Genomic DNA, 16656 nt, shown 5'->3' on the forward strand with positions numbered 1-16656 from the left:
CAAAGAGAAGAGACTTTGCTACCTCCCCTTTGAGACTACCTTCACCCCCTCCTTCACCTCCTCCTCCACCTCCTCCTTCTCCTCTGCCTCCCCCCCACCTCATCATTCCCCCACACCCTCTCCGGATGAGGATAATGACGATGTCTACGACGACACAGGGGACGGACCCCATGACCAACCCAGCTCCCCATTCCTACAGGCTCCCCAGACCCATGGGACGACTACAACATCCCAGACGTCCCTAACGTCCCGCAGGACGACCTTTACCCTTCAAGACCGTCCCCCCCCCCCCCCAGAAGACACTATGGGGTTTAACCAACTGCTCCATAGGGCTGCACACTACCACGGATTTGATCTCCATTCAGACCCCGTGGAAGAGGACTTCCTCCTAGATACCTTTGACACTACACACAGGGCCACTTCCATTCTCCCCATGCTTAAAGGGGTTATCAAGCACGCTCCAGAGGTCTTTAAAGACCCGGTCAGGGACATCAACCCTCGTATCGAGAAGTATAAGGCCGCCCCTACAGACCCCACCTACATCAGAGGGCCCGCACCACTAGACTCCCTAGTAGTCTCCACTGCAAGGAAGCGTGCAAACTCCCAGGCATCAAGCGAGGCACGACCACCTGCTAAGGAGTCCAAACTACTAGACGCCTCTGGCAAGCGAACTGCATCCCAGGCTGCCAACATATGGCGCATTGCAAACACCCAAGCGCTTTTTGCAAGATATGACAGGGCACATTATGACGAATTAGAAGCCATAATGCAACACCTGCCTGACCAATACAGGAATAGAGCCAACGAGCTAATCCTGGAGGGTAAAACTATCACCAACACCTCCATTTGCTGCGCCCTCGATGTAGCTGACACCACCTCTAGGGCAATTAAAACCAGTGTCCTCCTCCGTAGGCATGCCTGGATACGAATGTCTGGTTTCAAACCCGAGGTGCAGGCTTCCATCCTCAGCCACCCCTTTGACCAGGAACATCTGTTTGGCCCAAACGTTGACGTTGCCCTGGAAAAAATGAAAAAGGACACCGATACGGCAAAGTCTATGGGAGCCCTACAGTCGCACCCTCCCAGGCGCTCCTTTCGCCGTTCTTCCTTTCGAAGCACCTCCAGAGGCTACTCCTCTGACAGCACCTCCACTTTCTATAAAGCCCCTACCCAATCCACCTTCACTAGGGGTTACCAGAGATGCCGCTACAGGGGTAACAACAAGGGCAGAGGCAAAACTAACACCTCCCGCTCTGCCTCCACCCCTGCCCAATGACTTCCCTCCACTCTCCCCAGACCATCCCACTCCAGTCGGGGGCAGACTCCACAATTTCCTTCCTGTCTGGACTACTATCACCTCAGACAAATGGGTAACACAGATAATTTGGTCAGGCTACTGCCTCGAACGAACATGTACCCCCCCCAAACATTCCACCCAAACAACGCCCAATGTCACAGGAACATTTGTCACTTCTAAAGCAGGAGGTAATCTCCCTCCTACAAAAGGGGGCAATAGAACTAGTTCCTATCAACCAACAAAATATGAGAGTTTACTCCCTATATTTTCTCATACCAAAAAGGGACGACACTCTAAGGCCCATCCTGGACCTCAGACCCCTAAATCACTATATACACTCAGACCATTTCCACATGGTCACACTCCAGCAGGTACTTCCCCTGCTCTCCCAAAACGACTTCCTTGCCACCCTAGACCTCAAGGACGCCTATTTCCACATTCCAGTTCACAAGGCTCACAGTAGGTTTCTCAGATTTGTAGTGGACGGTCAACACTTTCAATTTAAAGTGCTCCCATTCGGAGTCACCACAGCACCACGGGTGTTTACCAAGTGCCTAGCGGTAGTGGCAGCACACCTGCGAAGACAACACATCCACGTCTCCCCATACCTAGACGACTGGCTCATAAAAGCCAACTCATACAACCATTGTGTACAACACACTCGCGCCACTATCCAACTACTTCACCAACTGGGCTTCACAGTAAACCATACCAAGTCCCATCTGCAACCGCCCCACGTAAAACAATACCTCGGTGCCACCATAGACACTTCAAAAGCGCTAGCCTATCCCAGTCCTGCCAGTATAGGAAACATTCAGGCTCTATGCGCCAAATTTCACCCAGAACACTCTCTTCCAGCTTGAGTGTTCATGCAACTTATAGGAATGATGGCCTCTTGCATATTCATAGTACCTCACGCAAGACTCCAGATGCGTCCTCTCCAAGAGTGCTTAGCGCACCAATGGAACCAGGCCCAGGGTCAATTGACCGATCTGGTATTGGTAGACGGTCGCGCCCATCGCTCTCTGCAGTGGTGGACCACCAAAAACCTTTCCAAAGGGCGACCGTTCCTGGACCCGGTTCCCCAGATAGTACTGACAGCGGACGCATCGCTCTCCGGCTGGGGAGCTCACCTACTACATCACCCCACTCAGGGCAGGTGGACACCTCAACAAACGTTACTCCACATCAACCATCTAGCGTTACTAGCCATATTCTTAGCCCTGAAGGCCTTTCAAACCCATGTCTCAGGCAAGGCCGTCCTAATACGCACGGACATCATGATAGCCATGTACTATATACAAAAACAAGGTGGCACACACTCTCCACAGCTCTCTGATAGCACAGAGCATATGGAGATGGGCCATACCCAAAAAAATCTTTCTCCTGGCCCAACATGTCCCAGGAGTCCAGAACACTATGGCCGATCTGCTCAGCAGACAAACACAACAAATCCACGAGTGGGAACTCCATCCACAAGTTCTTCACCCGTACTTTCAAATGTGGGGCCATCCACAAATAGACCTCTTCGCCACACACGAAAACGCCAAATGCCCAAGCTTCGCCGCCAGGTATCCACACCCTTTGTCCAAAGGCAATGCAATATGGATGAACTGGTCAGGCAGATTTGCGTACGCTTTTCCGCCTCTCCCACTCATTCCATAAGTGGTGCGCAAACTACAGCAACACTCCCTCACTCTCATCCTAATAGCTCCAACTTGGGCCAGCCAACCGTGGTACACCACACTGCTGGAACTATCTGTAGTACCGCACCAAAAGTTACACCTCTCTCCACGCCTCTTAACCCAGAACCATGGAGAGATCAGGCACCCGGACCCAGCTCAGCTCAACCTTGCGATCTGGCTCCTGAAATCCTAGAATTCGGTTATCTTAATCTTCCCCCTGACTGTATGAACGTCATTCGAGAAGCTAGACGGCCTACCACTAGAGCTTGCTACGCAGCCAAGTGGAAACGTTTTGTGATCTATTGTCATAACAATAACTTCGATCCCCTAGATGTGTCCATTCAACACGTCATATTTATTACACCTACAAAGATGCAACCTAGCCTACACGCCTATTAGACTGCACCTTGCAGCCGTAGCTGCTTATCTACAAAACAGGCAACATCTCTCACTCTTTCGAGTACCTGCCATAAAAGCCTTCATGGAAGGCCTGAAGAGAATAATTCCCCCCAGAGTGCCACCCTCACCTGTGTGGAACCTAAACATCATTCTCACAAGACTAATGGGGCCGCCCTTTGAACCTCTACACAAATGTGAATTTCAATTCCTAACATGGAAAACTGCATTTCTTGTAGCCATTACTTCCCTCAGAAGGGTCAGTGAGATACAAGCACTCGCCATTCAAGAACCTTTTCTGCAAATGCACCATAACAAGGTTCTCCGCACTAATCCAAAATTCCTCCCTAAAGTCTTTCCTCCCTTTCACCTAAACAAATCTGTGGAGCTGCCCGTATTCTTCTCGCAGCCACAGACCATTGCAGAAAGAGCTCTACACACACTAGATGTCAAACGAGCCTTACTCTACTACATCGAAAGGACACAACCCTTTCGTAACTGTTCGTGTCTTTCTCACCACCACACAAAGGCAACCCCATCTCCAAATCTGGGATAGCTAGGTGGATTGTTAAATGCATACAGATTTGCTACCACAAAGCAAAACGCACCTTGTCTGTTCCCCCTAAAACCCACTCTAAACGTAAAATAGGGGCTTCCATGGAATTCTTAGGGAACATCCCCTTAGATGATATCTGCAAAGCAGCTACATGGTCTACACTGCACATTTTCACTAAACACTATGGTGTAGATGTGCAAACTAAACAACAAGCTAGTGTGGGCCAGGCTGTTCTTAAACCACTGTTTCAAACAACTGCAACAAATACTGGTGGTCGCCGCTAGGCGTGTACTGCTATATAATCTATGCACAGTGTGTAATCTGCAGCTCATATGCCTCGAATGGAATATGCTACTTACCAGTATGCATCTGTTCTTGGCATGTAGAGCTGCAGATCTACACACGCCCACCCGCCTCCCCGGCTACCTTTATCTGTTCCAGTTTATCTTATTTAGATACAGCACACATGGGCATCTTCACTGCTTATTACTACGCTCCATCATTTCCTTGCTGGCGAAAAACAATCTGAGGATGGAGCCGAAGCCCATGCGCAGTATGATCCAAAGGAGGAGTCGCATACCTCGTGACTTCCAAAGACTTTCCAAGACGAAAAACAACTGCAAACATTCATGCCCAACACCAGATGGCTATTTTTTTCTAGAATTTATGTTTTTAAAACAACCATGGATGTTTTTAAAACAATCATAAATGTTTTGAAAACAATCCCCGATGCTTTTCTAAACAAGTGTAATCATGTACAGCTGACTGTTGACCAAAGATGAAAAAAAGTGGTGACCCTTATACAGAATAAATCTGCTGTGCCTGGGAACATGTTTATGTACATCAGGTACAGGGATTATGATAGAATGCTTAGAACCTGGTGTCGGGGAGACAGGAGCAAGCTACTAGGTAAAAGATCACCTGTTTAAAATCGTCATTGTTGTGTGGATGGACAATGTATGTAAAAGGGGGTGTACATGATGGGACTATCCTAAAAGACATGACAATGGCCTTCTGTCATAATCTAAACCGAAACGTGTGTTGACCGACTATATGGGAAACCTGCCTACGACAACACACCAGTGGACAACCCTTAAATTAAATCATACCACATAATTAATGATCGGATGTATGTCATTTGAAACAATAGCATTTCCCTATGATAATTCAATCCCTTTCTTTGGGTGAATGCGTTGCGTGTATGAGATGGTTATGACTGGCTAGTATTATTGATGGATGGTTGTTAATGGGGTTACAGCTAATGTTTTTTATGATGTTATTTATTGTATTGGACATTATTACTCAGACTATGTCTTTAGGTAATACTGTGATGTAGAGACTATAGGTTTTGTGTTTGTGATTCATTACATGTTGTTTACTGTTCATAGACAGTAAGAAATAATTGTATATTCTTGCTTAATTGAACTGATATGAATGGGAAAAAAAAATTACATTAAAAAAACAACTTAAAACATATTTTGTACACTAAAGAAAATAAATGTATTTTTGAATAATCAGTCTGTTTAAATGCTGTGTTGTGTTTCTGCCTTTTAGTATGAGCCTATTGGAGGTCATTTACAAAGTAATATAGGTCAGACATGAGTATCCCTTTTATAATAATTATTTCTCCCTCGCTCTTGGACCACATAGTTCATATAGGGGGGTACCTTTTTTCTTACATAATCTAAACTGCATCCTCTACCCAGGTTTTATTTTTTCATTCAATTTCGAGTTTAACAAACCGCTCCAGATTTTGGGATTTAGCATTGTTGCAAGATTTTAGTTTTATTGATGTCGTGTTTCATTGACTTTGAAAGACACCTGATTGTTTACTGACTCTAGACCACATGATGGAAGCAAATAAATGTTTTTTTTTAAAAAGGTTTGATAGTTGGGATACATTTACCGGTGTTCTGAGGATGGCACAGTTTGTTGCAGAACATTCTTATTTTCAAATTTCAAATGAGACCCGGAATACCTGAATTAGTAAGACTTTGTTGGTGGGGGTTCATCAAGTGTAGAGCTGCTGCCATCTATTTTGCAGTTATTATCAATCATTGAACCAAGAAAATATTTTTTTCTTCCAGGATTGAATCGAACGACCTGCCTCTCCTGGCTGCTGTAGCTAGCACTCACTCTCCTTACGTCGCTCAGATACTCCTATGAGCTAAGCTGTCTTTTCAGTCATCGCCTTGCTATAGGATGGACATGACAGTAGATGAAGATATTCTGAGCCAAAATGGAACTGCAGTGCAGCAACTTATGGGGCATCGCCTCATCTTTGTTCCAGTGGTTTGTTTGCAGGGTTCATAGCTTCAAGACTTTGTCAGTGAACTTGTTTACATGAAATGAGTCATACAGGTTTGACATGAAGTCATTTCTTTATTACAGTTCTTTTAAACTACTACACCAAAAAGAGGCAGAGGAAACTATTTAAGCAGTGACTTCAGACACTTTTAGGGCTTGCACAAATGATGACAGGGTTGTGCCCCCCAAGCCATGTAACTAGAAACTACAAATGTCCTGCTCGCTTTACACTGCCCTTCAGGATAGTTTGGTCAGCCTCTTGAGTTGATTGTGTTGTACAGTATGTAGCATTCCGAGACATAGTCTTTTTAGCAGATCTGGAGGATGGTTTGTTGAAGAAAAAGTAAGTCCTAGGCATGGAAGAAGCAGCTTGGAATCAAACTGCTGAAAGTGTGCTCAAAGAAAACGAAGTAAAAAGAAGTGGAAGCAGCCTCCTGACTTAATGATCAAGCATTAAAAAATATCTTGCCAGTGGTTTTAAGGATTGCAGCATACGTCTTAAAGGGATAAGTATTTATTTTGACAAAATAGACTTACTTTTATGTATACTGGAAGTTTACATGTAAGGTTGCACATACAATGAAACATAACTATGTCTTGTACAAAGTCAGTCCAGAAATGGGTCCAATCTTAGAGCAGATTATTTTGTGTTACCTGCATTATTTTCTGACACACTACATAGCAAGAAATCTTATTGTTTATTATAAAAGGCTAGATTATGTCACTGTGTTCTCAGAAAATTCCACTTTCGTTATTATAAATGAAAGCAGATAGGCAGCCTAAAAGTTTGTTAGGAAGACCAATAACTTTCAGAATGTTGATAAAGAGTGACTTTCAGCTTCTTTATTTGAAAATGTATTTTTCCTATAAACATTTCAAGTATAGGAGGTTATGGTAGCCTCGAACTGGATTAGTATGCATATAGTGAAATGCATATAGAATGCCCTTCAGTGGCCTTGCGAACTAGTTGAACTGCTGGTTCAGTAAAAAAGGTCACAGCTTCCTGCATGTAAAATAGATGAGCTGCAGCTTTGCACTATCACCTGTGCCTTTCTTTCTATAGAGGGCTTGCTGCTTTCATCAGAGAAGTTGGCCAATAGAAGGATTTGTCTTTTTAAATTGTGCCTCTCGCCCAAAACAATCATGTGTTGAGTCGAACACTTCCAACAGTGTTGACGCACTTGCTGATCACTAATAGGTTTGTAGTTTTCTGTGTCGAGACAATTCTTTGATGGCATTTTGAAGATTAAGATGGGTCTTACGTGAAACTGTTTTCACACCGAAAGCTGTCATCTCTTTAAATTAATTAGACCATCATCAGTTTTTTTTACATGGAATTATATCTTTTCTCAAGCATTCCCAGTTTGAGGAATAGAAACAAGTGCTAATTTAACATGCCGCACTGTGAAATTCACATTTATTTAGTCCCATCTAGCATTCAACTGCACATGTGAACTTGCACTGCTTGTGCTGAGCAACTTTACACTAACCAAACTTCTTAATAATTCGGGTATGATTTTGTTTACAGTTTTTTTTTTAGCATGATTGATATTTTGAAGCCACACACTGTAATTGTTGTTCAATGCTTTCCAGATATGTTTTTATGAAATGTTTATATAGATATGTGGACCAGGCCTTGTTCCAAGGATTGGTCAATATGTTTCTTAAATTACTACCTCATTTACCAGGATTCACTTTACGAGTCTTTCATTTGTTGAACGTTCAACCTTTTGCAGTATGTTGTTGTTAAAGAAATGGAGACTTTGCTTTTCGTTGTATAACTTATGTAAAAAATTGGTGGGAACAGCAGTGTATCTGTTGAGGTACATTTTTGTGAACTGCATAGCTTTTGTTGCAAAGACACATTTGATGTAGAACTGCCAATTAAATTAAAAGGTTTTCAAATTCTGGGAAAGATTATCAGTTTATATCTACATTAACAGTATTAAGTGATTTTTGTAATGATTTGATAGGTTCTTTCCGATTTTTATTGAAAAAGCAAGAAATCTCACAAAATGTTTTTCTGATGTGCCCAGTAACATTCTGCAGGACTAGAAGGAACTCTTTTGACCTTGTACACTGTACCTTTATTTTGAGTAACCAGGATTAAATGAGCTCTTCTTGAAAATGAATGTGCAGTAGATGTTTTGTGACATCCTTTGAACATTATAACGGATCCCTTTTACCAGCTTTAACAAAATCTCATTTTTGTGTGTAATAGTTCGCCTAGAGGTTATGATGTTTATCTGAAAACAAGGAATGATTGTTTTAAATTCTGATTCTAATGTGTTTCAATTCATACGTTTGCCCAAGCAGTTTAACATTTGCATTGACTCTCCACATAAAAGCAATTGTAACTACCTAGTGTGGAATATCCATTCATTATGTCCTCCTCCAAGGGATTGTGCCGACAATATAATGTAGCAATATTTGTACTAACATAGATGATTTGTTCAGAGTCCGTCTTTTAACCCAAAGTAAGCACTTGGTATTCAGCAAGATAACATCGGAATAGAGGTATGTGAGAATACTTTTTACCTTTAGTGACACGTTTGAGGAGTACAAATGGATCCCTTTGAAAAGCATTTCAATGTTAAAGTTGCAATGATGATTCATTGGCATATGATGAATTATATGTTCTAATATAGTACTATTCGCTTATTCGACCCATTGTTGACAGGATATTGAACTAACAAACTTTCCCATGCAGGGAGTGCTCAGACAGACATCTAGTAAAACAGTGACACACTTTCTTGTGTTTGTCACTTTTATAGCTGCCAATAGCAAGTGGCTACATGAAAAGGAAAGGGGGAAACCTTTGGAGTTTCTGGGCAACAGCAGAGTATTGGAATATCATAACAGTAGGTAGTTACAAGTAGTTACAGCCCATTTTCTTCACCACAGTGTCCATTTAATGGGATAAACAATGTAGAATCCATTAACTGCTCAAAGCTAGATCATTGCAAAACAAATAAGCTTAAATCTGATTTCTACTGTTTTAAATCACTCGTGTAATTCTTTAATGATGGAGGAACATTGAGACAAGCTGTGTTAATATTTAATGAAATCAGTTAACTCCTTATTGTTAAGTGTTTATTTATATGGAGTTTGGTGCAATAAAGTTTTCAATACAGTTAACAAGCCTCTGTTTTTAATAAAGTTGCAGTTTTACACCCAATCATATATTTCATCTTTTTTGTGAAACTGATGTGTTGACTCAAGACTTTTTTGAAAAAGAACAAATGTCTGATCATAAAAATTCATTCAAAGGATTATTACCTGTCCAGTTTACTGGTAATTTGCTGAGAAAGTTTGCTTAGGCAGAAACTATCATTCTGAATTTAAAAGTATCATTTTCTTTACTTTTTTCTGGGACTTTGTTGCGAAGGTTTGATCAGAAAAAAATATAAAAAATTATTGTGAATATAGAAGTATTATGTTGTATCAAGTTTCCCGTAAAAGCGAGGCAATTTGCTGACAGCTGAGTAGCCTTATTTGCAAAAATTCATCAAAATTATTTTTCAGTAGAGGCAGTAGTTGGTACCATTTATCCCTTTAAAGTAGCCGATATATACTTATTCTTTGCAGCGGTGTTGTGCTGAGCATTTTGGCTGCCCTATAAAAACAGAACAAGAATTATTAAAGTGTGGTAAAATATTATATCCAACTATACTATTAGTACTCTAGTGCAGCGGTTCTTAACCTGTGGTCTGGAGATGCTGATGGTCTGCCATTCCTACTCAGTGGGTCTGCAAATGGTTAAAAAAATGTGTGTGTATATACGTGTGTGTATATATATATATATATATATATATATATATATATATATATATACAGATTAATAAAATGTATGCACATAAAGGAGCAAACATTTGTATTTTTTTGATTAATGCTTGTATCTGTAAATTAGTATACTGTTTTGACGTTCATATCCTGGAAATTGCTTAGGACAGTGTCACAGAATTCCAATAATTATTCAGTGGGGGTACCAGATTCCAGTAATTAAGTGGGGGGTCCACAGAAGTCAAAAAGTTAAGAACCACTGCTCTAACGTTTTGTACAAAGCATACCTTATTTCAGTGCAAAATCAAAAGGCATCTATTTCAGAATTCAAGTCCATATAATGTTCTAATGTGGATGCCATTTGAACTTTACATTAGATTCCTCTTTTACTGGTGAAAATTGTACATCTGAAAAGAACACATCATCACATTCGGTTACAATAAAAAAAAATTAAAACAAAGTTTATTAGTTCTAATACAGACACTTAATACTCACATCCATCACAAGACCCCGCACATAATCTGTTATACGTTGCTAGTAGTTAACCCCCCCCCCCCCCCCCCCCATTTCAACCTTCTTCATCCCTCGGATCACCCATAGATGCAGCCTCCAGTCATCCCACCATTTCCCTCATAGCTTCTGGTGCTTCTTGGGGGCATCCTTAGGCTAAATAAATTGGTTCCTCCAATTTAGCAGAGCTGTTCATGCACGCCCTCCACGCCTTCACTGTTGAGGCTTCTGGTGACCTGCAGTATTTAGCCACATCTCTTTTCACGATCAATGTGCCCAGCCCCTCTAGGTCTGGTCCCCCTTGGTCCTCCCACCTCATCCACCAGACCCAAGAACCGAACTCTTGGTGATGCCTCAAGGCTCTGCCCAGAACTGCTGATAAGGCCATGAATGTAGAGAGCCAGTACTTCTGGATGAAGAGACTCTTCCAGACCATAAAAATCGCCTATGTCCCTCCCACATCTACTGCATGCAGGTTTGGGAAGTTTGTGAGCTCTCCACAAGTGCTTGGGTGTGTTGTAGGTGCAGGTAATTCAGTTGAACAAGACTCAGCCGAGCTGAAATCGCTATGGTTCGAAGTGCCAAGCATGACTCCCTCCACTGCACCTACTCCAGTGGACTCCCAACGCTCCCTTAAGTGCATCAGTGTATATTTAATTGAAGTCATTTACCAGGGTTCTGTAGATCTGGGAAAGGCCTCCCTTGGCTAACTGTCGCATACGTTGGAATGCATTGACTAGAGAAGGGAATTTTGACTTCAGTAATTTAAACTATATGGATTGGATCGCAATCTCAATTTGAGACTTCAACAGTCCCCCAGCCACGTTAAATCAAATATCTTTTGGCCTCTTACGAATAATATCCTGAATGAATCGTGGTGCTAGATTTACGCTTTCTTGATGACTGAGATTGAGCCAGCTTTGCTTGAACGATTGATGGTTGCTCTTTATATGTTCTGTCCTGATGATGACCTGACAAATGAATATTGTCGAAACGCCGTGGAAGTCTTCCTTTGCAAAAAATAAGAGGAAGCATTAAGTGTTTTATATTTTTGTGATCCTACAAACCTGTTATTGTATACAATTTTTCCTTTTTTGCCATTACTATTTTTGTTTACAATTTAGTTTGTCCGTTGTTATTGACATATGTTTGGTAACCTTAACCTCTTCAGCGCTGCGCGGATTCCCGCGCAGTGCTGAAAGATCTGAGCGCGGGCGGGGCCATGACGGAACGGTTCCGTCATAAGCACAGCCAACCGGCGTGCATGACGGAACCGTTCCGTCATCGGCATCGAAGAGGTTATGAGCACCTTTTGTATTATTGTATATTTGAATTTTTCTACTTTACAAAAAATATCTTTTAATAATTTCTTAAGTATACTGTATTATTTTATGATTTTTGGATGAGATTCTTTAAATGAACCATTTGAAGTCAATTGTTTCTTCTTTAAACCAGGAACCTGAACCATTGTACATTTACATTGTTTATTAGCTCCAGGTTTGGGTTACAGGCCTGCCCATGTGTGTTGTAATACCTTGGCTAACTGGCCCATAAGGAGCCGAAACAAAAGAACAAGTTACTTACCTTCGGTAACGCCTTTTCTGGTGGATACAATATCTGCCTGTGGATTCATCACCTTTTGAATACCCCCTGCGCCAGCATTCCGCGGGAAAATTCTTTCCTAGCTCGCCCACGTCGACTAGGACGTCACAATAGCACGGCTCTGCACGCGACACCGTATGACGTCATCGGAGCCACATAAAGACCTCGTCGGCGTGCTGACGTCCGTTCCACCCATTTTTTTTCGTGCCACCGTGGCAAACGGGCGGACCGACACATTTTCAAATGCACACATAGCATATCAAATATATACATATATATAAATTCACAAATGCATAATCAAGAAATACATAGAGAAATAGCTACAGAAAAAGCATTTCTCAATATTAAAATATAAACCTGATTAAGATATATTAAAATAAAAAATATTTGGGTAGAAACAGATGGACAACGGAGAGGCGGGTGGGAGCGTGAGGAATCTACAGGCAGATATTGTATCCACCAGAAAAAGCGTTACTGAAGGTAAGTAACTTGTTCTTCTGATGGATTCTTCTGTCTGTGGATTCCTCACCTTTTGAATAGATTCCCAAAGCCGTACCTCTCCCGAAGGTGGGTGTCCACCTGACTAGACAAAAAAATCCTGCAAAACAGAGCGAGCAAAATGGCCATCCCTCCTAACCTCTCCAAGCAGTAATGCTTTGCAATGGTGTGTAGGGAGGCCCAGGTTGCTGCCTTACAGATATCAAGAACAGGAACACCTCTAGCCAAAGCAGAAGTAGACTTAGCTCTGGTGGAATGAGCTCTGATACCTTCAGGCGGTTCCTTCTTGGCCAGGGCGTAGCAGATCTTAATGCACAAGATGATCCACCTGGAAAGCGTCCTCTTGTGCACTGTCTTGCCTTTCATTTTCCCAACATAGCCCACGAAGAGCTGATCGTCCAGCCTCCGATCTCTAGTCCGATCCAAATAGAAGCCCGACAGCCCTCTTAGGGTCCAACAGATGCAGTCTCTCTTCCTCCTTGGAAGGGTGAGGGGGAGGATAAAAGGTGGGTAAAGTGATGGATTGTCCCATATGAAAAAGGGTAACCACCTTGGGAAGGAAAGCAGCTCTGGTCCTTAGAACCAACTTATCCGCATGAATGGTCAGGAAAGGAGGTTTCGAACTAAGAGCTTGAAGCTCACTTACCCTCCTAGCCGAGGTAATGGCAATCAAGAAAACGGTTTAAAAGAATGAAGCCTCAACGGGCAAGAGTGAAGAGGCTCAAACGGAGAACCCATTAAAAAAGTGAGTACGAGATTCAAATCCCACTGAGGCATAATGAAAGGTGTGGGAGGAAACTTATTTGTAAGGCCCTTAATGTACCTCATGACAATGGGGAACTTAAATAAAGACGGCTGGTCGGGCAAACATAAAAAGGCTGACAAAGCCGATAAATAGCCCTTAACAGTGGATACCGCACAACCTTGCTGTGCTAAAGATAGAGAAAACTCAAAAATATTAGACAAACGAGCCTTCAAAGGGTCATTGTCTCTCTCTCCGCACCACTTAACAAATCTGGACCATCTGGAATAGTAAACAGACTTAGTGGAGTGTTGCCTGGATGATAAAATAACGTTCACTAGCTCTGGCGGGATAGAGAAGGAACTCAGGTTGCCCCATTCAATCTCCAGGCATGAAGGTGCAAGCTCTGGAGGTGGGGGTGTAGAACCTGCCCCAGTGACTGCGAGAGGAGGTCTGCCCTGAGAGGGAGACGGAGCGGAGGGTGCGACGAGAGGTGAAGTAGGTCTGTGTACCACACCTTTCTTGGCCAATCCGGGGCGATCAATATAACTTGGGACCGGACTTGGCGAATCTTCCTCAGAACCCGAGGAATCAAGGGTATGGGAGGAAACGCGTAAAGGAGTTGTGAGCTCCAATCCATCTGAAACGCATCCCCCAAAGCTCCCTGCATCGGAAACTGGAGACTGCAGAATAATGGGCAGTGCGCGTTCTCGAGCGTGGCAAACTGGTCCAACCGAGGAGATCCCCACATCTGAAAGATGCGATGGACCACCTCCGGATGAAGCCGCCACTCACAATCGGCCGAGTAACGCCGACAGACTGTCCGCACGAACATTCAGCACACCGGCCAGATGATTTGCAAACACACATCCGTTGGCCCCGAGCCCAGGACCAGAGCCGCAGAGCCTCTCGACGGAGGCGATACGACCCTACACCTCCCTGTTTGTTGATATACCACATCGCGTTAGTGTTGTCCGTCAGGACCTGAACCGACTGACCGCGAAGGGAAGGGAGAAAAGCCTTCAGTGCTAAACGTATCGCCTGCAATTCCAGAAGGTTGATGTGAAGCAACCTTTCCTCTGGTGACCAAAGGCCTTTGACCTCCAGATCCCCCAGATGAGCACCCCACCCTAGAGTGGAGGCACCCGTGATCACATAGGCGGAGGAGGCTGAAAGAGCTTTCCTTGAGACAGGTTGCCCTGCACACTCCATCAAGACAGCTCTGCTGCAGCTTCTCTGGAGATTCTGATATTCTCCCCGAGATCTCCGTTGTGCTGATACCACTGCCTGCGGAGGTACCACTGGAGTGCCCTCATGTGCCAGCGTGCATGGTTGACCAACAGAATGCAGGAAGAGAACAGACCGAGCAGGCGAAGAACCTTCAGTACTGGAACAACCGCTCCATCGTGAAATGAAGGAATCATTTCCTGTATGTCGAGAATCCTCTGCGGAGGCGGGAATGCGCAACACACAGAAGTTTCCAGTATTGCCCCTATGAACAGGCTGCGCTGAGAAGGCACCAGGGGAGATTCGGGTACATTTATCGAAAAACCCAACTTGAACAACAGATGAGTTGTCACTTGCAAGTGGCGCGAAACCAACTCTGGAGACTCCGCTTTCAACAGCCAGTTGTCCAGGTAGGGGAAAACAGGAACCCCTGACCTTCTGAGATGAGCCGCTACCACCGCCATCACCTTTGTAAAGACTAGAGGCGCAGAAGTGAGACCGAATGCAAGAAACTGGTAATGGTGCGATCCCACCGTGAACCGGAGATACTTCCGATGCGACTTCAGGATGGGAAGATAAAAATATGCATCCTACAGATCGATGGACACCATCCAGTCTTCCTGTTGCAGCGCAAGGAGAACCTGAGCCAAGGGCAACATTTTGAACTTTTCCTGCCTGAGGTAAAGGTTCAAAATCCTGAGGTCCAAGATTGGTCTCAAACGACCATCCTTTTTGGGGATCAGGAACTATCGGGAGTAACAACCCTGACCCCTTTCCTGCTCTGGAACCACCTCTATCGCACCTTTTTGGAGTAATGTAAGAACCTCCTGCTGCAAAAGCAGCAAGTGGTCTTCTGAACAACCACCCTGGCGAGAAGGGTAAGGAGGAGGAAACTCCAAAAATGGGAGGGCGTACCCATTCTCTACACGATTCTAGACCCAACGATCCGATGTGATCAGTCTCCAATCTTGTAGAAAGTGAGACACCCGACCTCCAACTGGACCAACATGTTCTAAGATGGGGAATCTAGAACTGCTTTCCTGATGTACCAACGGTGGCAGGAGGGGAGGTAGAGTAAGAGGAGGAGGTCTGTTGACGATTTGCACCCCTGAGGCCTCTTATTCTTCCCTCTGTACGATTTGTACAAGGGATTTTGCTGTTGATGGCTCTGCTGAAATTGTTGGCGGCCACAAAAGGAAGCAGATCTACCAAAGCCCTGATATCTCTTGTACCCATAATCTCTAGACTGCACCTGGAGGCCTAAAGATCTTGCGGTAGCTCTACTGTCTTTGAAACGTTCTAAGACTGAGTCCGCCTTCGAACCAAAGAGCCTTGACCCATCAAAGGGCAAATCCAACAAGGTCGCCTGCACATCAGCCGAAAAACCTGAAGACTTGAGCCATGCCTATCTCCTTGTGGCCACAGAAGACCCCATAACATGAGCCACAGAGTCAGCAGTGTCCATGCCTGACTGAATCGCTTGTCGTGCTGCAGCCTGCGAATCTGAAAGGACTTCCAAGAAGTTGGCACGATCCTCCTCAGGCAACTTAGGAGCCAATTGAACAATAGAGTCCATCAATGCATGTATATATCGTCCAAGAAGGCAAGTCGCATTAGTTAACTTTAGAGCCATACTCGCAGAAGAAAACATCTTCTTCGCAGCTTGCTCCATCTTTTTAGAGTCCCTGTCACCCAAAATGGTAGGAAAAGCACCAGAAGACTGTTTTGAGCAAGAAGCTTGAACAACTAGACTCTCCGGTGTCGGATGTGATGACAAAAAAGCCGGATCACCAGGGGCAGGCTTGTATCTTCTTGAAATAGAACGAGATACAGCCGGAGCAGACAAAGTAGAGTCCCAGAAGTTGATTCAAAACGTCCGTCAGTATATTGGACTTAATCTCAGCAGAGGGAAGTTTAAGGCCCAATATATCAGCTGCCGCCTTTCTGACAACATGGTACGGTACAACGTCCTGCACAACACATCCACTTGCAGATGGTAAGTCATACTCAGGGAAAGTTTCTAGGCCACTAGATTCCTGAAGGCCTTCGAACT

At 43.8% G+C, this 16656-nt stretch overlaps 2 protein-coding genes across 7 annotated transcripts in view; one reads left to right on the forward strand and one right to left on the reverse strand.

Moving 5' to 3' along the window:
- The window catches only part of FNIP2 (folliculin interacting protein 2), a 319680-nt gene extending 312232 nt beyond the window's left edge, over positions 1-7448 (forward strand). For all 6 annotated transcript variants that reach the window (XM_085641737.1, XM_085641733.1, XM_085641735.1 and 3 more), the window contains one exon: positions 6022-7448. In XM_085641737.1, coding sequence (XP_085497863.1) covers positions 6022-6100 — 79 coding nt within the window. In that variant the 3' untranslated portion in view covers positions 6101-7448. The remainder of the gene's footprint in view (positions 1-6021) is intronic.
- Positions 7449-9411: 1963 nt separating this feature from the next.
- SPMIP2 (sperm microtubule inner protein 2) overlaps positions 9412-16656 on the reverse strand; it is a 409864-nt gene continuing 402619 nt past the window's right edge. Inside the window, exon 5 of the mRNA XM_085641738.1 lies at positions 9412-9857. The gene's annotated coding sequence lies outside the window, so the exon portion shown is untranslated. The remainder of the gene's footprint in view (positions 9858-16656) is intronic.

This window comes from Triturus cristatus, chromosome 2_2 (genome assembly GCF_964204655.1).
Source record: "Triturus cristatus chromosome 2_2, aTriCri1.1, whole genome shotgun sequence".
NCBI lineage: Eukaryota > Metazoa > Chordata > Amphibia > Caudata > Salamandridae > Triturus > Triturus cristatus.